Consider the following 23,559-nt stretch of genomic DNA (forward strand, 5'->3'; position numbering starts at 1 on the left):
CAGAAGCAAGTTTCTCAGAAACTGAAACTCAGATCACTTTCAAAGGGAGGCTGAAAATACAACCCACTGTTCTCATGGCAGAAAGGTCCACTGGGGGCACAGAATCTTTCAAAAGGCCCTGATAGGCTCCTCTCCTCAGACACTCTTGCCTCTAACTTGGAGAGGTATGTATTTGTTGGGTGACCTAGGGGTTAGAGTCAACAGAGTCCAAACTGAAACCAGGAACAAGTGCTGTCCTTCATGAGTCTGTGCAGGGAGCAACACCGTAAGGCATCTTCATGAATGACAGTGGCATTGAGTGCATCCCCAGTAAGATTGCAGATGACGCTCTAGAGGAAAAGGATGCTACACGCAGGGACAATGACACAATAAATACACCCATGTGAACCTCACAAAGTTCAGTAGGTGCTGCATCTGGGTCGGGGCAATCCCCAATACCTGCACAGATGTGAGGAAGAACTGTTTGAGAGCAGCCCTGTAGAGAGGACTTGAAGACAGCGGCTGATGAAAAATTGGTTATGAACCAGCAATGTTCTCGGCTTGCAGCCCAAGAAGTCAGTCATACGTACGTACATTCTTGGCTGTATTTAAAAGTTATTACATCTAGCACACTGAGAAAATTTGTAGTCTCACTCTTATTTGACCTTCTGAGACCTCACCTAGAACATCACACCTGGGTTTGGGAGCTCCCACACAAGAAAGATGCAGAGCTGTTAAGGAGGTCCAGAGGAGGGTCGTGAAGATGGTCAGAGCGCTTGAGCACCTCCTGTAATGGACACTGGCTGCAATCTGTGGTTGTTCAGCCTGGAGAAGGCTATAAGGAGATGTTACTATAGTGTTTCAATACATAAAGGGGGCTAAAAAAAAAGAGGAAGAAAAACTTTATACCTGCAGAGACAGAAGAAGATATAATTCTTTTAGACTAGAACACAGCAGAGTTGGACCAGACATGAGGAACAAATTATTTACTAGAAGGGTGGTTAGAGCAGGTTGCCCAGAGAAGTTGTGGATGCTCCATCCCTGAGAGTGTTCGAGGGCAGGCTGGATGGTGCTTTTATTAACATGATGTAATGAAATGTGTTCCCATCCATGGCAGGGGAGTGGACTTGGTGATCTTCAGAAGTCTCCTGCAGCCCAAAAATTCTATGATTTCACCAAAAAAATAAAAATAAAAAAAATCAGAGCCATCAACTGTTTACAACATGTTACAAGAAGTTCCTTATGCTTAGACTTCTGCTACAGAAGCAAAGCCTTGAGTTTCCACTGACAAAAAAAGCCAAGCATATGGCAAAAGGAAATTTAGATTGAAGGGACTTGGACAAGAAGCTTACAAAGAAAAACCTGTTCTTTAGAATACGTATGCTACAGCAGGTATAAAACACACAAGTGGCTGATAAAACTGTAAAGTCAATTTTTTAAGTATGAAAATGAATAAAAGCTCAAGATTGCAACATAAATGACGATAAGAGCTCAAAAATCAAACCAGAAATAAATCCCAGAGTTAGGTGTATTAATGTGTTTTCAATACTGAGCAACAGGGGCAATTTTTTTTAACAGTGAAATGATTATATAAGTAATGGATTAACATCGTTAGGTTGTTTCGTTTTTTTAATGAAACTAAAACACATTTCAAAAAAATAGTCCATTTGCAATTATATAAACCTGTACAAGGAAACTATCAATGCTTCCAGCAATTTTACTATGTAAAAAGCTTTTTAAAAAGATGTGAAAAAGTATAAAAAGAGAAAATTCACTGGCTTATGTGAAAATTTGCATATATAAACCTGTAACCCCAACACAGAAGAAAAGTTATATTGAATTTATAAAGATAAACTCCAGAAAACAAAATACTCCTCGGCTTATAAAAGATGCTAATAATTTCTATTTTGAGAATTAATTTCATTGTACTGCACTGAATAAGAAGTTCACAAACAGCAACATCTACACAATCTTAAAGTGAGCTAAAGCGGAAAGTCCAGCTCCCTGCTGACAAAGAGAAGTACTCCTTCTTTAACCCAGTCAAAGCCTACTAAAACGTCCCCAAAATAATGCAGATCATCCTGGTCTACAGCAACACTAGTGGAACACTAAACATGACTCTCACTCAATGCCACTCTTCTGCTAAGGTCACTTATATGGTCACTTTTAAGGCCACTTTTAAGTTGCATCACCTCTACAGAGGAGCATAAAAACAAAACAAAAAACAGCATACGATCACTGCTTACATAGGAACTTACTCCCAGTAATTTCTAACATACAACGGTGTATTTGAAAATACAGCCACCTCATACACTTCATTTCCTACCTGCTGAAACTCCTCAGTGTGATCAAATTACCAAACCCCAGCCACAGAGAACAATGCAACTCCTTCTGATATCATTCTGACGTCATCTGCATCCTTGATACAGAATTTGCACGCACACTTTTGATGCAGTATTTAGAACTGCCTTCTCTTGTGGACTCCCCAGCTTGTCAAATAAAACACTGGTATTCTAAACATATCTGACAACTTCATTACACAGATTTGTAACTGAACCTGCACATAAAACCTATCAGTAACATACAACACACAGTGAAGTGATGAAGTGATCAGGTAGCTGTTATCCCCACTGAAAGTACACAGATCTGAGAGTAAATAAATATTTTACAATACACTTATTGATTTAAAAACTAGAAAAATATTGTAGTCAAGCTCAAGGCATTGCTAAATTTGTACTTTCCAGTTCATAACTTTATCATAGTCCTGAATTCGCTGTTTTATGTGAGAAAGCTTATTCTTTAGGTATTCACAACGTTCCTTTTTCTCCAGAAATGCAGGATCCTGCCAAGAAAACACAAATTCTTACATTAATAATTATGCTTTCAGTTTTATCCAGCAGTAGTCTATTATCAAGCATGTTCTTGACTAAGGACAGCATATAACTATTTGCCAGAATAATACTTTTTTTCTTTGACCATGACTTGTTGTTGCCTGTTTCTTCTTCCTTCATGGAGGGCTACAGAAAGAAGTCCTGCTTTAATACACTACTGCGGCTATTTAAGAAAGAGAGCAGTTTTTTAAAAAAAGCCTGCAAATGTAAACTACATTCTACTACGTACTTTTTATTTAATATATGGGTTCTGATACATCTAATAAATACCTCTTCAAAAAAGAAACCGAAGTTAGTTCACATGGACACAACTCAAATTTAATTAAAAAGAACAGTTACTTGAACGGGTGACGCTTTGAAAGAACACAGGTACACGTTTACTGCCTGCACTTAAAACTGACCAAGTGAAACTCTTTGCATTATGCTGGAAATGACTTTTTGGAAGTCTACTCAAGTTTCAAGCTGCCAAAAAGAAAGAAGAAAAATACTTTTTAAGTGTAAGACTACCTTTCTGTTAATGTATCTGACATCCACGTCAGCTAGTGAATGTGAACAAACTCTACCCCAAGAAGTGAACAGACCTTTAAAATGACAATGTTAAAAGACAGAAATACTTAACTATTTTATTCCTCAGCTGGCTAATAGAAGCACTCTCCAAAAAAGGTTATTGGCATGAACAGTGAAGGCGGCATCACCCTTTTGCCAAAGATTTAAAATACAATATATACGAAGCCCTGCAATAGCTAGGGGTACCCCAAGGTAGCAAATTTCTATCAGAAGTGCTGTCTATTTACACTTCATTTGTTGTTCTTTAGATTAATCAGCAATGTAAAGCTGAAAACACTCACATTTTTCTTCTTCTCATATTCTTGCAGAACTTTTGATATCCTTTCCTGCTCCTGTGGAGAGATATCACACACGTTTAAACACACTCACATAAACTCTACAAAATACTTCTCAAAAGTCAATCTCTCAGCTGATTAAATCTTTTCTGGCTTTAGTTGTACTTTCTGTACTTAAGAAACAGTGAAAACAAGTTAACTTTGCTTTATTCAAACTAGAAAGCTAACAACGTGAAAAAAACAAACAAACAAAAATACAAATACATATACAATATCATTGCATTCTAGATGGATGACCAAATAAGAAACAGCATATTTGAGAAAAATTCCCTCTCCTACTGAGCCACTGCCAATGTCACCAGTCATTAACCAATGAAAGTTAGAAGCTGCACGCTTTCCATCAGCCCTTTTTTTCCACAGGTACTCACATATATGCTTCCAGGATGTTGAGGAAGTTGTCTCATCAACGCTTCCAGCTCATTAAACTTTTTTAACACAGCATGGACTTCCACAGACAGCTCTTTGTACTCGGCAAACTGATCATTGAACACTGCTTTATACCGGTCTCGCATTTCATTTGTTTGAATTGCTGGGTATTTCCTTTAAAATAAGTAAATATTCAGTGGCTAGTATTAGACATCAGACTTCAACAAGCACACAGTCTTGACATCAGTAAAGTGTTTCTGTAATGTTTGCCCATCTCATAATTGCTGAAGCTGTCCCAAATCTGAACCACTGAAATACATGCCAAATAGTATATAAATCAATTTATTTTATACTTCACCACAGAATCACAGACTTAGGTTGGAGACATCTTAAAGGACATCTGGTTTCAACCCTTCTAGACTGGGCAGGGTTGCCACCCACTCTATCTTGGAAATGACAATCAAAACAGATTGTGGATAACGTGGAAAGCCTACCCTTTAAAAGGGATATTATCAATTTAGCACTCACACAAGATTAGACAAATTTATAGAACTAAAAAACTAAGAAATTTCCCATGAATATTGCCTGCATCTTCTGTTCCTTTGGTAATTACATGCCAGATTCTAACAGTGTGTTCCAATGTTGGGTAGGGTTTTAGGGTTGTTTGTTTGTTAAGTTTCAGCTTATTTATATTACTGTGTCTATGGCATTGATAAAGAATTTTAAGTTTCTGCAGCACATGAATAAGAGAAATGCTGCTTGAAAAAAAAACGAGTCAATTAACAGTACTGACTTTGATAAACAAACTTAAGTCACTTACGCTAAGTAGTCTGGCATCACTATAGGTTTAGGAATGTGGCCTGCAGGGATATGACCATTAAGTAGTTCTGGTTTCCTTTCCACTGATTTAAGCTGCCTGTAAGTGACCTCTTCTTTCGGTGCGTTGTCACTGTCAGCACTCTACGTTTGAAAAGAAAAAATATTGTCCCAGTTAAAATGAGATTTTATTCAAATGCAAAACACAAGTTCTGTAAAGTATGCAGTTAAGACAGAGATAAGAGTTCTAAGCAGCAGCATAAGTAAATCACATACATTCTTTACATACTTTACTATAGTTAGAAAATCAGGAAAGAGTTGCACAGTTAAGAATTTAAAATGGTTACCTTTCTTCAGTTTGTTCTAATATTCTTGGCATTGAACGTGATATCTGTACCAGAGACAGTCAAATACTTACTTGGGTCTTGAAAGGATTTGTCCCCCGCATCTTAAAAAACAGTTTATGGAAGTTTTCTGGATATCCGTTTCATTTGTGGATAAACATGAATCACCCTGTTCTACAGAAATCCCTTTTAGCCTTACTTCCAATTCTACAATTTAATCCTTGATACAGGAGTGATGTCAAACAAAGCACTGAAGTAAGCAACAGAAAAGACAGTGGCAGGATGCTCACAGTATTTAAAGGGAAACATTTAAGTCTGAAAGAAATACTCCATAAGTTTTCTGGAAATCATCAACGCCTACTGCATTAAAATCCTGCCCAAGCTTCTTAGCATGTGCACCTGCAGATCTGTGCAGCAGCACAAGAATCCTTATTTTGTTGGTATTTCAAAGCTTGTAAGAGAGTCTTGGAGTAGTCATAGAATAACAGCAGTAAACTCAAATCTCAAACCTAACAATGAGCTCCCACTGGCCCCTCTCCACTTTAACAGGAAGCCAAAAGGAAAAAATTAAACCCTAAATCCTGTAATGCAGCAGATGCTTTGCTGCTATAACCATGCCTGCAAAATTCTATGATAAAGACTACAGAACTCATCAATTAATGAAACAAACTAAAAGCACATGCTGTCAACAGTAAATCTTAAAACCAAGATGAACTAGCACTAACCTCTTCACAGTCTTCTTCCACATCCTGTGAGCAAGAGAATGCTCTCCTGATTACTACTACAGAACTAAACCTCATCTTTTCCAATGAAAACAACAACGAAAAAAAAAACTAATGAAAAAAGGTAGTCAAAACAAGGAGTCACAAGAAAAAAAGAGCGTGCAATTGGGAATACCAATAAACAGAAAAACGAGTTTGCTTCCTACCTTTCTGTCTGGTAAAGACACCTGTGTTTTCATCTGTCAAAAAAAAAAAAACAAAAACAAAACACACAGAACGTTAAGTTTTATTTTAAACAGCAAATCAAAAAGCACAGATACTTAATATAAATTTTGAGCCAAGCTGTAGATATTCTTATGTCTTTATAATAAATAATGAACATATTTAGCAAAAGAATGTTTTCAGATCAAGCATTTTTAAGATGTTTGAAATCCCAGAACAAGATGTTCAGTAGCACAGTCGAAAGGAACAGGGAGGAAATACTCCAACCACTTCTCAATCACCTTTAAATTTCATATTCCAGTGATTCATGCAGCTTAGCTCATTGCCTAGAAAACACAGCGGTGAACTAACCAGTAACCAACCAGCTACTCTTCTGCACAGCACTCTCTTGATCCTAGTTTATATGATAGAAATGTTAACTTCAAAAACGTTCTTAAGTAACTAGAATAAAATAACATGAATAGCAACAGGCAAATCACTTCATTCTTGCAGGATGTATTTAAAAACCGGCTGAAAACTAGCTAGTCTCACACATCTACAATTCACTTTCCTAAAAGTGAGTCTCAAGTTCTATGCAAGATCTTGGTAAGGAAACCAACATTAAAATAAAGTGCTGAAAATCAACAGAAATACAACCATAAAGCAGATGGAATGGAGCTTCTTGCATTTAAATGCTGACAATTACTTAAGGTAAACAATTACTTAAGGCAGGTTTTTGTAAACTTCACATGTGTATTTTTATCTTTTAATGATTTTTAGCAGCTTTTCAGAGCGCTTTCCCATGGAAGAAGTTTTATGCAATTGGCTTCAAATGCCCTGGTTGGCAGCGTTATGACAGTTTATCATTAACTATGTGGGTATTGAGTGGTTTTAGTAGGGACAAGGCCAGCAACAACGCAAAACAGATTAAGTGAAAAGATGAAATAACAGAACTGAGACACCAGCTTTCTCATCACTGTTGTTATCAGAGAATCACAGAATGGCCTGGGTTGCACAGGAGCACAGTGCTCATCCAGTTCCAACCCCTGCTGTGTGCAGGTCGCCAACCAGCAGCCCAGGCTGCCCAGAGCCACATCCAGCCTGGCCTTGAATGCCTGCAGGGATGGGGCATCCACAGCCTCCTTGGGCAGCCTGTGCCAGTGCCTCACCACCCTCTGAGTGATTATCTGGTACAACTGTAAACACAGTTAGACAAGTAAATACTGAATAGACAAGAACCACTTGGATTTTTACTTCAAAATGCTAACCAGTATTTTACATTCTTGCTGTCATTCGCAATAGCAGTCCACATGCTGAGAATGTGGTCTCCAAACAAATGAGTTGTCTTTAAGCCCAACCCTGCTAAAAACCTCAACAGGCACATGATTTGGATTTTCCTTTGTTTGGAATACACACACACACACACACACACACACACACACACGGAAGTACTTCATCACACAATGCCTGTAGAGAATGCAGTATTCCACCAAAAAACACCTGTTCCTTTCCAAAAAGACTCTGGGTCACATCTTCATAACACTTGTCATTTGTCCGTGACTGAGGTTGATGGCTCAGCCCCAAAGGTGATGCCCTGTCTCTGGAAGTGTTCAAAGCCAGATTGGACACGGCCCTGGGCAGCCTGGTCTAGCACTAAATGTGGAGGGTGGTGGCCCTGCATGTGGCAGGGGAGTTGAAGTTTCATGATCCTTGAGGTCCCTTCCCACCCGGGCCACCCAGTGATTCTGTCAAGGCTCAGGGCCATACAGCAGACCTTACAGTTGTGCCCACCAAAAGGACCCCCACGACCCACCTCTCGTTCCATCTGCTCCTTCTGCCTCCTGGCTGCTTCGTGCCTCCACAGCTTCAGAGAAACCAAGGCGCTAATCAGGTAGATGACCACCGTGACAAACAGGAAGATGATGGCTGCCGTCTGACCTCCTTCCACACGGCAGAAAGAGGCATTCATCGGCGTCTTGAACAGCTGGTAATAGCAGAGTCCCCCTCGGTTGACGTCGTTGACGTACACGATGCCGGCGGACATGTACAGAAGGAACATGGCCACGTTAATGCCAAACTCGGTCAGCGGCCACCAGCTGGAGTCGAGGAGGATGGTGCGGTAGTACATGGACATGCCGAGCACCAGCAGCACGATGGTGACGATCCACGCCACGCCGGCCACCACCAGCACGAAGGCCGTTTTGGGCCCGCTGTAGTAATAGCCGCCGTAGGAAGCGTCGTAGCCGTAGGGCTGCGAGTAGCCGAAGGCGTTGTACCACTCGTTGTCCTTGTGCACGTAGGCGGTCACGCAGGCGAAGACGGCGGCGCCCAGCAGCAGCTCGGCCACGCCGAGCAGCCGCAGCAGCCCGGCCCAGGACTTCATGTAGGCGTAGCGCTGCCGGTAGGCCTCCACCTGCTCCTCGTACGTCATGCCAGTGGGCGCGCCCGACGAGTCCCCGCGCAGCATGGCCTCGGCCTCCAGCGAGCGGCAGCTGCCGCCCGACCCCTCGCACCGCTCTGCGGAGCGGCCGGGCCGCGCCCGCGGCGGGCCGGGAGAGGCGGGCGGCGAGCACGGTGTCCCGTCCGACACGAACCCGACGTCGGACGTCGCTCCGTCCCAGCCCGAGCCGCGGCCGCGCTTCCCCTTGAAGAAGTTCTTCCACGAGTCGGGGATGAAGCGCCGCACCGGCTTCAGCTCGGCTCGTCCGCCTCCGGGACCCGCGTCCGGACCGAAGGGCGGCTGCAGCGGCAGCGGAGGCGGCGGGAGGGGGGCGGCGGCCCCGGCCCCGGAGGGCGACGACGCGGCGCTCCGCGACATGACCCGCGGCGGAACGGCCCTCCCCGCCGCACCTGCGCCGCGCCGCCCCACCCGGCCGCACCTGCGTGATGCGGCGCCGCCATCCGCGCGGGAACGCCGGCACTGCCGCGCGCACTGCGCCTGCGCCGGCCGAGCGCTGTGGTACTGGGCGGCTTCGGAGCGGCGGGGAAGGGCTGCCGACCTGATCTGCGGTGCTTAGGGCTTACTTTAAGTTGAAGCAACAAATTGAACAAGGGCTGGAAGGGTTAGGGGTAGGGAACTGTATTGCAGTCTCGTGCTTCTCGCTTAATTTGGACTCGTTAATCTTTCTAGCACCTCTGTTCATACGTTCAAATCATAGAATCACAGAATCATAGAATGGCCAGGGTTGCAAAGGAGCACAGTGCTCATCCAGTTCCAACTCCCTGCTACGTGCAGGTCACCAAGCGCCAGACCGGGCTGCCCAGAGCCACATCCAGTCTGGCCTTGAACGCCTGCAGGGATCCTCCACCTTAAAAACCAAGGCTTTATTAACAGGTTTGATCCCAGCAAGTGATCTTTGTGACCTAGAGCTACTGTCCAGCTCAGCAGTGTCCCAGCGTCTGCTTGGATCCAAATTTGTGCTCACCAGTTTCTTTGGGAAAGGACATAAAGAGTCATAGACTTCAGGAAAGAAATCCATTTCTAAAACTATAACATGGCTATTTCAAGCACCCAGTGCTCCTGTGTCATAGCAAAAGTACTGGAATACATTTCGGATTCAGAAAACCTTGTCTTCTCCCATTCCTTCTAAGAGATTGTTAGTGGAAACCTGAAATCACAATCATTAAATACAGTAAGCCATCGGACTGGTGTACGCGGGGCTTTCTGCTACTGCAAACAAGGAGGTCTACAAGGTAAGTTCAAGAAACACGAGGCCAAGGATGTGGCTCTGGGCAGCCTGGTCTGTTGGTTGGTGACCCTGCGCATAGCAGGGGGGTTGAAACTGGGTGATCATTGTGGTCCTTTTCAACCCAAGCCATTCTATGATTTTATGGGGCATCCACAGCCTCCTTGGGCAACCTGTTCCAGTGCCTCACCACCCTCTGGGTGAAAAAATGTTGTCAGCGTTCAATTTTTTTCTCAGAGTACTGATAAAAACTTAGCAAATTACCAGTGAGAGCTCATCCTGATTCCAATTACAGAAACGTAACTGAGGCTTTGTAAATGATGTTGTGGTTCAGAAGGTACAGCACTGTGTTGTGCATGTCATCCCGTTAGTGAACCATCTGTAGATCAATATAGGCTTGAAATAGAAATAGGAGTCAGCATTCTAACATCTAATGCAGAGGAGCTGCGGTGCTACAAAAAAAAACCAAAAAAACAGTGTTTCAAAAAATTGAATAAAAATCAGTGCTGCTGTCTAATTTCAGATGAAGCTCTCGTCAAAATACTCCCATAGTTCCATGGATGTTCAGCTTCTTCAAGGGATGTAAGAAGCATTTCCCATTGTTTCTTTTCCACTTCTTTTTCTGAAGAGGCATCATCACCGTGCCAAAGACAGACAGCTCAAACTGCTGACTGTCTAATTACTGTGCTGTGCCTAAACAATGTAGCTCCTGATGAGCAGATCACAGTCATCCAGAGATTTGAATTTCAGTTAATAAAAGCCATTTGACAAGGTTAGAATCACAGTTTTGCTGTTGGTGAACTCATCCTTTTCTTGATGTTGTTTTTCCAAATAAGCATTTAAGATGTAACAGCTAACAGTTGCATCTTTTTAGTATTGAGTATATAATACTAAATTAGTATTTAGTATTTAGTATATATATTTAGTATATATAGTTTAGTATATATACTTATTAGTATAGTATTACTTATATATTACTTATATATTATATATATTACTTATATATTATATATATTATATATATAATAAATATATATATAAGTAATATATATATTACTTATATATATAATATAATATATATAATAAATATAATATATAATACAATATATATATATTACTTATATATATACTTATTAGTATAGTATTAGTATACTATTAGTATACTATTTAGTATTTAGTATTAGTAAAGCAATCTCTTGCATCATTATTAAATTATTGCCTCTGTCTTTGCCAGAATTATATTTTGTCTTAAAAGTGATGGTCGAAGCACAAATACTGCTCATGGATTGGAATTCAGAGGTAAAGTGTTTTGTTAAATGGGTGGTATGTACTTTAAGGCACTCAAGCCCTTCTTCAGAATTCCAAGTACAAAAGCTTTCCCAGTTTTTCCAACGATATCAGTTTGATAACATCTACCGGTGAACCACGTTCTGCTCTGCTAGAATTGGCATAGGTTTATCTGGAGAAAGAGTGAGCCTTGGTTTCCAGAAGTGCTGTCAGCTGACACACTGCTCTGGGTCTGTTCTCTGTTCTGGGGAAAATAATTAAGAAAACCTTGGTTTGCTCTTTATTTTCAGTGGGAAAAGAATGTCAGCTGCTAATATCTATGTTTGCTGAAGTAAGACTTAAGGTAACCTCTAATTCACGTATATGATCATTAATAACAGTATAAAAACAGTAATAATTGTTTGTGGTAACTATGATTGCAGCTGTCTGCATCTACTGGGTAAATAATGCACAACTGCGTGATAAAATTAGGTAACTGTACTTGCACTGGGTTCATATGCTGTCACGTACAAAAAGGTAGGTAGATGTTTGTTGCTTTCTGCAAAAGCAAAATTGCTTCTTGCACAGTGATATATAGTTATGTTTGGTGCTTGTCTGTTCCCAAAGGTGATGGTGCAGCTCTACACGTGTTCTGTCTCCTGTAGGAGCTAAAAGGTTGTTTTACTGCTCACTACTCTGTCTGCCTTTACAGTTCTCCAAAACACTGTCCACCTTTCTGCTATTAAAAAATCTGCATTTGATGCATTCAGCCTCTCTAAATTCACTTTTCTATTAGTTTCTTATATAGCATTTTGGTATTAACATTGTGGGTTACTCCTAAAAAAAGGCCTTCTACTTATTTCCACGGAGGGTAGAAAAGATACAAAGAGCACAAGAGCGCTTTGATAGAGCAACTTCTCAGATATGAAGTACTGTTTTTCAGTGTAGTCACAATCATCAGCTGATTTGTGCAGCTGTCCAGAGGGTGGCTTGTCTGTCACCACTGCTGGTCTCCATAAGGGTTCAGCAAGGATTGTTAGATATCAGTGGGTGCAAGCTTCAAGACATGCAGTTTTCAACTCCACACTTTGCTCCATATGCTCTTCCATGTCAGGTGCTGTTTTTCAGACTGCTCCTCTGCTGCCATCTGACACATGGCAACAATGTGGGATGGAATGGAATATTGGTGGGAAGCTTCAACCTCTGTTGCCATACTGCCAGCATTCATTGGTTGTGAGCCATTATAATAAAATGGCAGGCATTACTTTCAGTGCAGCCCTCATACACCTCTGCTGGACAATCCACATTATAGGACAGATCTCTGCAGAACTGTATTGGCATCTTTCCTCCACTGCAGGAGTTAACCATTAACTCACCCCTACCCACTCAGTCCCTTTCATATTTATTAATAATTGATCAGGCTTTACTAATTAAGTCGTTCTTTCAAGCCTAAAGCTTCTTTTAAAAGTGCCTGAGACATAATTAGAAGCCCTTTGGAAATCTGGTAAACTCTTTTAGCTAGACCTTACTGCTCACTGATCTCTGTCAAGCAATTTAAAACGCTTTAAAAAGCCTTTCTCAGATAAAGGCTTTTATCTGATAATTTTTATACTTATTTTTATACTTAGATAAAGTACACTCAGATAGAGTATAAAAAAGTCAACGCTTGCAGTGCATTTAAAAGAATGTGTAATGTGAGGCAGTCCAGTAGTAAGCAGATGTTTCATTCAGAAGACTTTTAGTAAATATGTAGTATTGGTAATATGTATGTAAGCCAGAAGTCGCTGTTCAGACTGCTGGGTTACCTTTGCTGTGTTAACTACTTGCAATAAAAGACTTTGTATAGGTCTTCACAAGACTTTTAGCTAAGGTCTAATCATCCAGGTGAATGCATTATGCAGGCTATGCAGTAATAACTATATCTAAATACACAGTCGATTCTTTATTCTGTGGGGGCAATCTATAAGTATGTGTTGGTATCTATATCTATATCTTGGTATCTATAAATATGGGTTGGTGATAGGCACAAGTAGATATAAACTGATTTTGTATACGAAATTATTCAAATATATACAGGACCACTCCAGTTAACTTATGAATTATTTATTTTCCAGTGTCTTTAATCATCTGTGCTTTGCAATCCACCCATTGTGATACTGGAGCTCCTTTTTTCTTCAGCTGAGATTGCTTCCATCCAAGATGTTGGGAGACTACCACTGAGTAGGCATTTCAGCAGGTAAACCTGATACTTAGTTTCCTTCAGAACATCATGTTTTATTAAATTAAGGAGGAAAAAAACCAACTTTCATGCAGAAGTTTCATATACACCTGTTATGTGAGTTTTATTTTCAATGGCGTCACTTTGTATTTTGTCTCTTTAAAGTTTTTCCAGATGAAACCTATTTAGTAGATCTGAATGTTAGTTGCAATATTTTAAATAGCCTTGTTTATAGTTCTTTTTCATCTTTAATTCTATTAAGCATTAGTTTTCTATCTGTTCCTAGTTTTCTGATTGCATGACATGGATCAAATATTTGTTTTTACAATCTAAAAGATTTAAGCGAGAACAAAATTGATTTGACACAAAAAGGGGAGTGTTCTTTGCCCAAGACACAAAGCATTAACCTGGAACTCTGCTGTACTTTCATGTAGTGTATTGCAGAAGTGTAAGAAAGAATCACAGAATACTTAGAGTTGGATGGGACCTTAAAGGTCATCTTCTCCACCTCCCCTGCAGTGAGCATGGTCATCCACAGCTCCATCACGTTACTTACAGCTAGTCTCTCCAAGCGGTGCCTCTGGTGGGATCTCCAGTCCCAGCCTTCCTACTTTCCTGATTCTTGAAAGTTCAGCACTTTCCACATAAGCCAGAAATTCCATGGAGTTACTTATTTAAATAGTATTTAATACTCATGAAAGGTTGCACTGGCCTATCTGTGCTATGCTCAAGCACAGATATTCTTCTCCATGAGTTCTGCTGATTCCATGCTCCTATTTCACCACTACAGCCTCACAGCCCTCCAGCACACATGCAGAGAGCATGGCAGCATTCTGATCCCACAAGAAAATAGCACACTCACAGACATAATGCTGTGTGTGTAATGCTCAGACAGTACTCCTGCATTTCGTGTCATTTTAATTCATAAAAGCAATTTTTATATCCTCCTCCTCTCCCCATTAAAACAAGTTTGCTCTTCTCTTGCAGCCACTCTGACTGAAACATATGCAAGTCTTCTTCATCATTATCAATATAAACTTCCTCCATGCTGATTATACTCTTGTTCAGTTTAAATGGAAAACAAAAAGCCTGAACTCTGACCTCACCAAATGTATTACAAGACAACCTCATACACTACCTTTTTTGATATTAAAAAACGTTAACAACAACCACATTCTGCTGTGCTGGTCCCACCACAGCAATTACACTTTCATACATGCTATGTTGCTTGTGGTCCTTTTTTGCTGCCAAATAACAAAGTCTTGCAAGGGAAGGGGCACAGGACAGGTTGTATCTACAAGGAGGAAGCTGCTATCTGTGTCTCTCAGCATGCAAGCACAGCAGTAAAATCAGTAACTCTGTATGGCCATCCTTACTCTTTCCCTCTTTGGAGTTAAGAACGGGCTTACGCTAGCCCAGCTACAACAAACAACTACACCAAAGCATAGGATATAGGAGCTACAACTCCACCACAGCAGGGATTGATATAAACTTATTTGAAAGAAAAAAAAATAAAAAAAAATTGTATGATAAAAAGCTCCTCACACAATCTCAGAACAAATACAATTCTCCTTCCCACTGTTCACTGTTTATAGTATCATGATGAGCTATTTCTCATTACTCAGATTGCCTTCTATCATCTATTCAGTGATGATTTCCACATTTCCTTTAAGTGTGATTATATTTATTTGTATTTCCAGAGTAAGAGGCTTGGCTTCCACTTTCAATTTCAGATATTAAAGTTTATGAGAAAACTAAAAACCATGCAAGCTCTAAGGCATTGAATTTTTTTTTTTTTTCCATCATATATATCATCATATATAGATATATGATAGACATATATTATTGTATAGGTATGTAATAATATGCATACATAAGTATTAAGAAGATACAAGTTATTGAAGCGTGAACCATAAGGGCTCAAAAGGAGGTCTCCATCACCACTGTGCATTCACTTCCTGAACACAAACATTTGTAAGCAGGGTAGCTCTGTGTTTGCATTTTTGGTGAAGGCCTGAAGTTCCTGCACTGCGGTTTACAAGAGACTGTGAACAAAGTGCTTTGGTAACACATCCACCAACACACAAGCTATCCTTTACACTAGGATGTCATAAACCAAAGCAACTGCTGGTTAGCTGTCAACAGAGAACCACAGAGAAGACAGCAGGTGCAGCTAACATGGTGTCAGAAGGAAGCCATTGCCTTACCACTCCCAGCTGATCTCCAAGCAATGCTGGCCAACCACAGCCCCACTATTCCAAATCACAACTTTGTTTTTCTCTAGTGACCATGAAGTACAGCTAATTATCAACAGCAGTGAATTGAATCACTTCTCAACATACAGTAACGGAAGAGTGATCAAAGCTCAGGCAATAAAGACTTTTCAGTGTGATGTATTAAAATGCGAGTTGACACTCAGATTGTCGTTCAAAACTTTTTAAACAAATAATGCTCCCCAAATGCAGACCAAACAACCAGACCACAATCATATATTAACTTTTTATTTTCCCATACAGTATTCACAGAGTCTGTTTCTTGTCTTACTCAAACTTTTTTTTTTTCCAAGCTAAATCAAAAACTGACATTTCACAACACGAAAAGAAGTTGCGTAAACACAAAACACTGAAGGAATAGCTGAAAACCAGGGTCTTTAGCAGTTAAAAACACAGTTGTATCCCCATTAACGCATGGCAATTTACTTGCGTATGACACCATTAATCAAGCTATCTTTTCATATATGAAAAGATGCAGCTCAAATAAAAAGTCACAAAGCATTTCTTCACTCACTGCATATTAGCATGTGTTTTATTATATCCTATTCAGTCACGTTTTAAAAACTATATACAGCTATGTTTAAATGGGTGTCTGTGCCATGTTTTTAATACGACAAAATAAAAGCATTTTAAGCTATTGCTGCATTTACGTAGCAAGATATCAAAGGACTGGTTCAGATAACTAATTTTAATGAAAAGGTCAAGTCCACTAAACCTCTGCAGTGGGCACAATATTGAGCAGAACAGTCCCACCTTACACATTCAAACATTATGAAAGAACAGACATGTATACAATGGACAACCAGTGTTTGGTTTACCCCACTGCTTACCCATTTTAATAGCACACAGAACACAGTGGAAAAAAAATTTCAATCTTTAAAACAAATGTCTTTGTTTTGATTAAAACTACAGAAGTGATATTCAAAATTTGGAAGATTATAGAAGACAATTTGGTAATTAACTCATGGTTTCATCCGATACTTGCACCCAAAGCGCAGAACTTGCTTCACTGTTGAGTGCAAAGCAGCCAAAAGCTACAGAGTATCAGAAGTACACACACATAGGTATGGTTAAGAACACAGTGCATAGGCACGTATCTGTCTCAAAAAAAGGAATACTTTTTTTTTTTTTTTTTTTCCTTTCTGACTTTTGTGAATTTAGCTTGGAAGCTTTCATTCCAAATCTTGGAATCTTTCATTCCAAAAGGAGAATGCAGTATTTGAATTCCAGTACAAGACAGCACACAGAATCCTGAATTTTACATACACTGAGCATTTTAGTACCTCCATGACCTGTTAACTTATTTTTGAGCTCCTTCGGGTTTTTTGTTTGGTTATTTGTTTTGGTTTCTGAGGAAGTTTTCTCCGGAACAGAGATGAGTACATATTTCATTTTTAAATCAGTACAACATTTAAAATGAAGTTACCCTGGGTCAGTTCTTCAGAATGCTTCGGGGTCACTTTCAACATTTTGCTGGAGATAACACGGGCTGTGAATGAGGATACAGCATTCTTTCTCTGGTTGTTGAAAATTAGTTTAAGAAGCATCTTTTGAATTAGTCAGTAATACAACTATTTTTTCCCACCTTAGTTTAGTTTGTGTGCATTTACAAGTTGCAGTCTACTTACTCCTCCTGATACACCTGAAGGAGTTGACTAGTTCAATCTCAGCTACATGTACGTTCATACACTTATTTCCTTCCACATCCAAATAAAGCAAGACTTTACAGTACATAAGCTACTCACTACACGAGCAGTGGAAACAACGTGGCTATTAACTCTACCAAAAGATAACCTGAAATATTTAAAACATTTTCTGACCACTAGCAAAAAAGAGTGGCGATCAGATGCACAAGGCCATACTGTATCAGTGCACCACACACAAGGAAATAAAATTTACAGCACACGTGCAATGCAGTATCAATATCAAATAGGCCTCTAAACAGGAAAACAATTTGGAAAAAACCTCAGTATGTGCCTCACATGTAATACAGCCTTGGCCAGTGCTGGTGCTGTGCTGCATAACAAACCAAGCAACCTCTGGTCTTAAATCCAAAAAGCAGCAACAACGTGTGCCCAGACACTGCACAGCTTCAGTGACAAAATTACAACTCTATTTTATTGCAAGTTTTTAAAATAAATTTGGAGATTTGGATTTTTAAAGACAGAAAATCTATTTCCTGAGTAGTCTCAGTTTGAAATCTCTTCAGTAAAACAAAACATCACAAAAGAGGAAAAACATTCTACCTTACTATAGAAGAATACATGCTTAAGTAAATGCACTCAACTATAAAATTTAGCATGTTTTCAAAGTGGAGATTTACCAGGCTGACCGAGAATGAGCCATGATGTAGTGTCACACTTGCAACAGATTAACAAATAAGCAAAGAACGTAATCAGCTTTTTTTTTTTTTAAAAAAAAAAAAACAGCAAATCAAAACAGCATTACAGTTCATCACGTTTGCTTGTTTATAATGCAATCCACTCAGCCTGGAAATTATAATCAAACCACAATTTTTATATGCATTGCTTCTGCATATCAGACATTTGATTGCTTGGTTCTTATGAAGTTTTATACTGCAGATAAATTCCCTGTTAAAAAAACAAACAAACAAACTGAATTTGGATTAAAGTAAGTAAAAGACAGATAGGCTGGCCAATGCAAATGTTTAATAGAGGAATCAGAAAGCAGAAGGTTTTGTTTTTTTTTTTCTGAATGTCATCATGTGTCCCTTCTATAACTTTTTGTGTCTGTTTTGTGATTCTAATAGATGATGGGTAGACACACTTGAATGCTGCACATATTTAGATCCTTTGTACCTAGAATTAATCGGAGAATAACAACTTTACAGATTAATAGTGCATAATGACCTGAAGCATTATCACTACCAGTTATGATCCAACACGAGTTGTTGTGGTTCTTTTATCCGAGAAGAAGCTTTTGAGGAGAAACACCTGCCCGATACTAACAACAAGAAGAATGATTGCTTCCCCTATCGACCAGTAAGCAACTCTTGTGTTTAAATCCTCAGCTCTGCTGCGGCCCTGCGCTTCTCTCAGTCGAAAGTGAGTTTGATAATCGATCACAGACTTCAAAGCTTCATGAATTGAAACACAGGCAGACTCCATCTACAGAAGGAAACAAATACAGCGTTCCCCATTAAGAGCACGTAACATTTTTTATCTAATACAGCTACTGAAATGACAGTAACATCCCAATCATTTCTATCATTAAAATACAGAGCTGCTTAACACATGTATGACATTCGTGCACAACTAGGATGTTATTCACTAACTGTCATGAAAGTTTTACAACATGTCAAAAACTACACTAACAAAGTCAGTATGTTCTTCTATCAAGAGACCCTTCTCTCACTCATGTATGCAAAAACTGATTAGAGAAAGGACAATTCTGTTATTTTTCAGTGTTTCCAAATGGTCCACAACACTAAAATAATTCTGAAAAATCTGCCCAAATTCACTTACTTCCTCTCCTAAACTAAAAACACTTAACCCATTCAATCTGCGTTGCCAGCTTTCCAAACCCTAAATCATTTCTCACAAACTTCTTCCATGTTCAGCTCATGCTGTCTAAGTAAAAGTCGGGACTCTTTACTGTGTTTTGATCATCACAGAATCAATCAGCAGATCATCAAAATATTTGAATTCTAACAGGTAGTTTTTCAGCTTTATGTCTTAAAGTGGGATTTTCTGAAGAACAAACAGCACAACCTACTACAAGTTTTACTGATAGGACAAGGGGGAAAGGTTTTAAACTAAAGCAAGGGAGATTTAGATTAGATGTCAGGGTGAAGTTTTTCACACAGAGAGATGTGAGGCCCCGGCACAGGCTGTCCAGAGAAACTGTGGATGCACCATCTTTGGACATGTTCAAGGACAGGCTGGATGGGGCCTTGGAAAGCCTGATATAGTTGTTGGCAACGCCAACTGTGGCAGAAGGTTGTAATCAGATGATCTTTGAGGGCCCTTCCAAACCATTCTATCATTCTGTGATTGGTAAAGGAAAAGTTTAACACTCTAGTATGGCCACTTGCAGTTACATCTGTGTTTAACCATGTTTTACAAGTCTGGTGTCTGAACAAGTCCCAAGTTGTTCTTCTCAGTGAGATTCAGGAACAGGTTTCCCATTAAGTTCCACCACTGGTGTCACTAATGAATTCTAGATGCCTTTTACTCTGCTGAAGATATTCTTCAGTGCCAAGCCCCTCTACTTTCAGGCATTCACCCTTCACTCTCCCTGCAAAAATGCTGTCTGAATTCCAACTGATGTTCAATGGTGATATAAATATCTAATGCAGCTGAATCTGGAAAAAAACAAACAACATTCTTTCAAGCTATCAGTTGCTGTCAAGCACGAGAGCATCTTACCTGGGTAAGTGCAGTCACTCTGTTTTCACTAGGAAACAGCGGTGGATCTTCTCCAACCTGGAAATCAAAGTACACAGTTTTGTGTGTGAATGTAGAGAATTCGTTGCTGAAGCAGAATTTGTATGTTCCATTCCTGGATGCAGTAAATGTGAAGCTATCATATTGTTTCTTCATCTCTTTGTACAACACAATGCCATCGGGATCTTCCAATCGACAGTCAACATCATAATGGCCTCCAGTGATCACCTGAAAAGAAAAAAAACAAAGACATTTATGCAGATGTTTAATACATTTCTTCCCAGAAGTGCAATTTGTCAAATGGTCTGACTTTGACAAGTATATTCTGAAATATAACACATTGATTTGAAAATTGTTTGATGCCAGTCTGTGAAAATCATTCTTTCATACATGACACACAGAAGGTAAGAGAAAACTTTGAATTCAAGAAATGAAATGTCAGCTACGTTTTCAAACAGTTTATAGAAGAAATTTTACTTGCTGTCTTATAGCTAACTGCACCGTAGCAAAGGCTACCATAGATACAACTTGATGGAGCAGCAAAGACAGTACTGCAACAAATCAACTGTTAACTAAATCCACCACCTCTCCATAGAATCAATACTGCAAGTTGATACTGTTAAAATGTGATAAGACAACTCCTTTCTGTATGACCTAAAGAGCATAACTATCCTATTAGATCAAGCTGCTCAGCTCTGCAGGAATGGCATATGACCAGTAGAACAGGTATTACAACAGGCCCAGTCCTTTACCCACTCAACAAAGTAGTGTTACTGAAGGGTCCACTGCTTCCCTCCTGCACTGCTGGCACCAACCATTGCTTTTCAAAACCAGCACATTCAGATAAGGGCCAGGAGTGTCTCCAAACTTCATGACTCACTTTTATTTCAGGCTTTGGTCATTGTTGACATTACTGGGTAGAAGCAGACAAGATACTCTGCCTCTGTAACAAGTACCACTGGTAGTTTAGATGTTCAAAATTTGCTGTTTTTATAACTCTCAGGTTAGCAGTTTGAAGCTTAATATTCGCTCCAGATTTCTTCCTTTTAAGCTAAAGCATGCTGAGTGAGCATGCTTTATCTTAAATAAATACTCACATCTGAAGGCTTGTCCCTTTTCTATTGTACAGAATCGTTCTACAGTAAGAGAAGCTGTATTGAATTAGGTATCTTTCACATATCTGTTTGCATATCTTCATTTTAGATGTGCACTTCACATGGTTTTGTTTAAAACCACTGCAATTTTTCTATTTATCAAGTTATTAGAACCATAAAGCTAATGGTAAAACAGAAATAGATAGTTTTCAGCTCCTGTGCTGCCTTGCAGACAGCTAATTTTAAAAACATTCAGCTGGCAAGTGAGATCTTCCTGTTTTTCCAAAAACGTGAATGGCAAGTTCAAAAAAAAAACAAAACTGGATGACTAGATGTGGCTGTCTATCACCTAATGGAGACTGTCATATAGAAATGGCTGCCTGGTTGGAAGCAAAAAAAAAAAAAAAAAAAAAAAGTTCTGCAACTCATCTTTAAAGCATGATTTCAAATTTTACAAGGGCATCACAAACCTCACAAGGGCCAATTTACACGTACACAATAAAGATGCGCTGTCAGACCTTTAAAGCTTTCCACAGATTCCTTCCCATAGAGCTTCTTTGAGCCTCCCCTCAGCTCTTCCTTTAGACTACTGCCAAAGGATGCCCATGCTGCACTTCAGTAGGGCAAACCTGGAGTGTCTTTTCAAAAACACTCCTCCTGTTCTGATCTGTTATGATCCTGATCAAAGTAGCAATAGTGGGCCTATCTGCGCAGGAATCTCTAGAGACATCCATTTCAAAACAAGGGGAAAATGCTGACCAGAAAAAAAAAGGAAATGCAAAAAGCAGTAAGAAGGGGCAAGAAACCAAGTAGGAGTTGGAAAACAAAGAGCAGAAACAAGAAAAAGTAGGAAAAAAATATCTGACAAAGATCTGGAACACAGAGGACAAAGTTACAAAGTTACCTGGCAGCAAAACTCCCCAAAATACTACGAAAAAATAAATATGGGACTTCAAAAGGAAAAGCTGGTCCATAAAAGCACACTTCTCCCCCAAAGGAGCTACAATTCCCAGTGTCTGGGTTGACTTTGCCCTGGTGCTGCTGCTGCACTCTCTGGTGTCAGTGGCTGCCACCTGCAGCAGCAGACTCAGAGGTACCAGAAATGCCAGGGCTACGGCTCCATAAATCTCAAAGCTGCAAAACAGTTTTCTGTTCAGAAGGTAAAGGTTCAGTCTGTTACAAAACGTGGAGAGCCCCTTGGCACTGGCATGGATGAGGCCACATCTCAAATACTGTGTTCAGTTTTGGGCTATTCGCTGTAAGAAAGACATTGAGGCCCTGGAGCAGGTTCAAAGAAGGGCGACAAAGATGGTGAGGGGTCTGGAGCACAGGCCTTATAAGGAGCTGAAGGATTGTTCAGTCTGCAAAAGAGGAGGCTCAGGGAAAACCTTATTGCTCTCTGTAACTACTGAAGGGAGGTTGTACTGAGCTGGGGTTTGGCCTCCTTTATCAGGTAACAGTGATAGGACGAGAAATATGCTGCACCGGGGGAAGTTGAGGTTGGACAGTAGGAAAAATCTCTTCCCAGAAAGGTGAGGTATAGGAACGGGCTGCCCAGGGAGGTGGTGGAGTCCTTGTCCCTGAAGGCTTCCTAGAAAAACGCAGATGTGGCATTAAGGGCCGCGGTTTAGCGATGATGGAGTGCTGACTGTTGCACTAGACTGTCCCGCAGGTTTTTTTCCAGCACTAACGATTGTAAGCAACAAGAACTGCACGGTCCCCCTCGGCAATTCACATTAAGCACAGCCCTCACAGGACGTCAGCCGTTTCCGCGAGGCACGGCACGGCACAGCCGCCCCCACCGCGCCGCCATTCACACCCTGCGCGAGGCCGCGTGGCGCCCAGCCGGGCCTGCCCGCTACCTGGAACTCCAACGTGCACTTGGTGCCCTGGGCGATCTCCTCGTAGAAGCACTGCTTGGCGTTATCGGGCAGCTCGAACGTGATCTCGGAGGCCCGCGTGGCGCAGGCCAGCAGCAGCAGCAGCAGCGCCAGCCGCCCCCACGGCCCTTCGGCCCCGCAGCCCCGCAGCAGCATGGCACAGCGCTGGGAGGGATGGAGACGCGGGACGGAGACCGAGCGGGACGCGGCGCGGGACGCGGCGGGGAAGCAGCAGCGGTGCGGGCGGAGCCGGCGGGTGAGCGCGCTGCAGAGCGGAAGCACTCGCTCTGCCGGGCGCCGCCCTCCGGAAGCACTTCCGGGTGAGTCCCGGGGTTCTGCGGACGTGGTGCGTGACGTGGAGGGCGAGGCGGGGCGCTGCTCCTGCCTTGCGCGGGAAGATGCGTGCGCTCAGCGCTGCTCGGGGGGCTGCTGCGTGGGCTACGGGAGTGTTAGATTTCGTGGAATCAGAAAAGATCCCTAAGAACATCAAGTCCAGTCTTCTACTTTGCACTGCC

General features: G+C 40.9%; 2 protein-coding genes and 1 long non-coding RNA gene across 3 annotated transcripts; 1 reads left to right on the plus strand and 2 right to left on the minus strand.

The window, feature by feature from the left end:
• Positions 1–1,402: 1,402 nt before the first annotated feature.
• MARVELD2 (MARVEL domain containing 2) lies at positions 1,403–9,048 on the minus strand. Its single transcript, XM_052700629.1, has 6 exons — positions 8,035–9,048; positions 6,227–6,259; positions 4,959–5,098; positions 4,141–4,312; positions 3,719–3,769; positions 1,403–2,821 (listed from the first exon to the last, which is right to left on the minus strand). Exons 1-6 carry the CDS (start codon positions 9,037–9,039, stop codon positions 2,705–2,707), a joined length of 1,518 nt encoding a protein of 505 aa, XP_052556589.1. The 5' UTR covers positions 9,040–9,048; the 3' UTR covers positions 1,403–2,704.
• Positions 9,049–11,092: 2,044 nt separating this feature from the next.
• On the plus strand, positions 11,093–15,167 carry LOC128089342 (uncharacterized). The gene is made up of 3 exons (XR_008210493.1): positions 11,093–12,677; positions 13,288–13,409; positions 14,379–15,167. It is a non-coding gene; the product is annotated as an uncharacterized LOC128089342 (long non-coding RNA).
• A 709-nt stretch (positions 15,168–15,876) lies between these two features.
• TMED7 (transmembrane p24 trafficking protein 7) lies at positions 15,877–23,338 on the minus strand. Its single transcript, XM_052700631.1, has 3 exons — positions 23,027–23,338; positions 20,053–20,298; positions 15,877–18,792 (listed from the first exon to the last, which is right to left on the minus strand). The coding sequence occupies exons 1-3, from the start codon at positions 23,198–23,200 to the stop codon at positions 18,556–18,558; spliced, it is 657 nt and encodes a 218-aa protein (XP_052556591.1). The 5' UTR covers positions 23,201–23,338; the 3' UTR covers positions 15,877–18,555.
• Positions 23,339–23,559: the final 221 nt, after the last annotated feature.

The sequence above is a fragment of the Tympanuchus pallidicinctus genome, unplaced genomic scaffold (genome assembly GCF_026119805.1).
Source record: "Tympanuchus pallidicinctus isolate F22 unplaced genomic scaffold, pur_lepc_1.0 scaffold4, whole genome shotgun sequence".
Lineage (NCBI taxonomy): Eukaryota > Metazoa > Chordata > Aves > Galliformes > Phasianidae > Tympanuchus > Tympanuchus pallidicinctus.

Bases quoted from the DNA above. Each gene is read 5' to 3' on its own strand.
- MARVELD2 (XM_052700629.1), bottom strand. From the start codon at position 9,039: ATGTCGCGGAGCGCCGCGTCGTCGCCCTCCGGGGCCGGGGCCGCCGCC. The intron at 5,099-6,226 runs GTAGGAAGCAAA...TTTCAAACGTAG, and splicing joins TGTCTTTACCAGACAGAAAG to AGTGCTGACAGTGACAACGC. The intron at 4,313-4,958 runs GTAAGTGACTTA...CTTATTTTAAAG, and splicing joins GTGATGCCAGACTACTTAGC to GAAATACCCAGCAATTCAAA.
- TMED7 (XM_052700631.1), bottom strand. From the start codon at position 23,200: ATGCTGCTGCGGGGCTGCGGGGCCGAAGGGCCGTGGGGGCGGCTGGCG. The intron at 20,299-23,026 runs GTAGCGGGCAGG...TTTTCTTTTCAG, and splicing joins AGTGCACGTTGGAGTTCCAG to GTGATCACTGGAGGCCATTA. The intron at 18,793-20,052 runs GTAAGATGCTCT...TTCCTTCTGTAG, and splicing joins GAGTGACTGCACTTACCCAG to ATGGAGTCTGCCTGTGTTTC.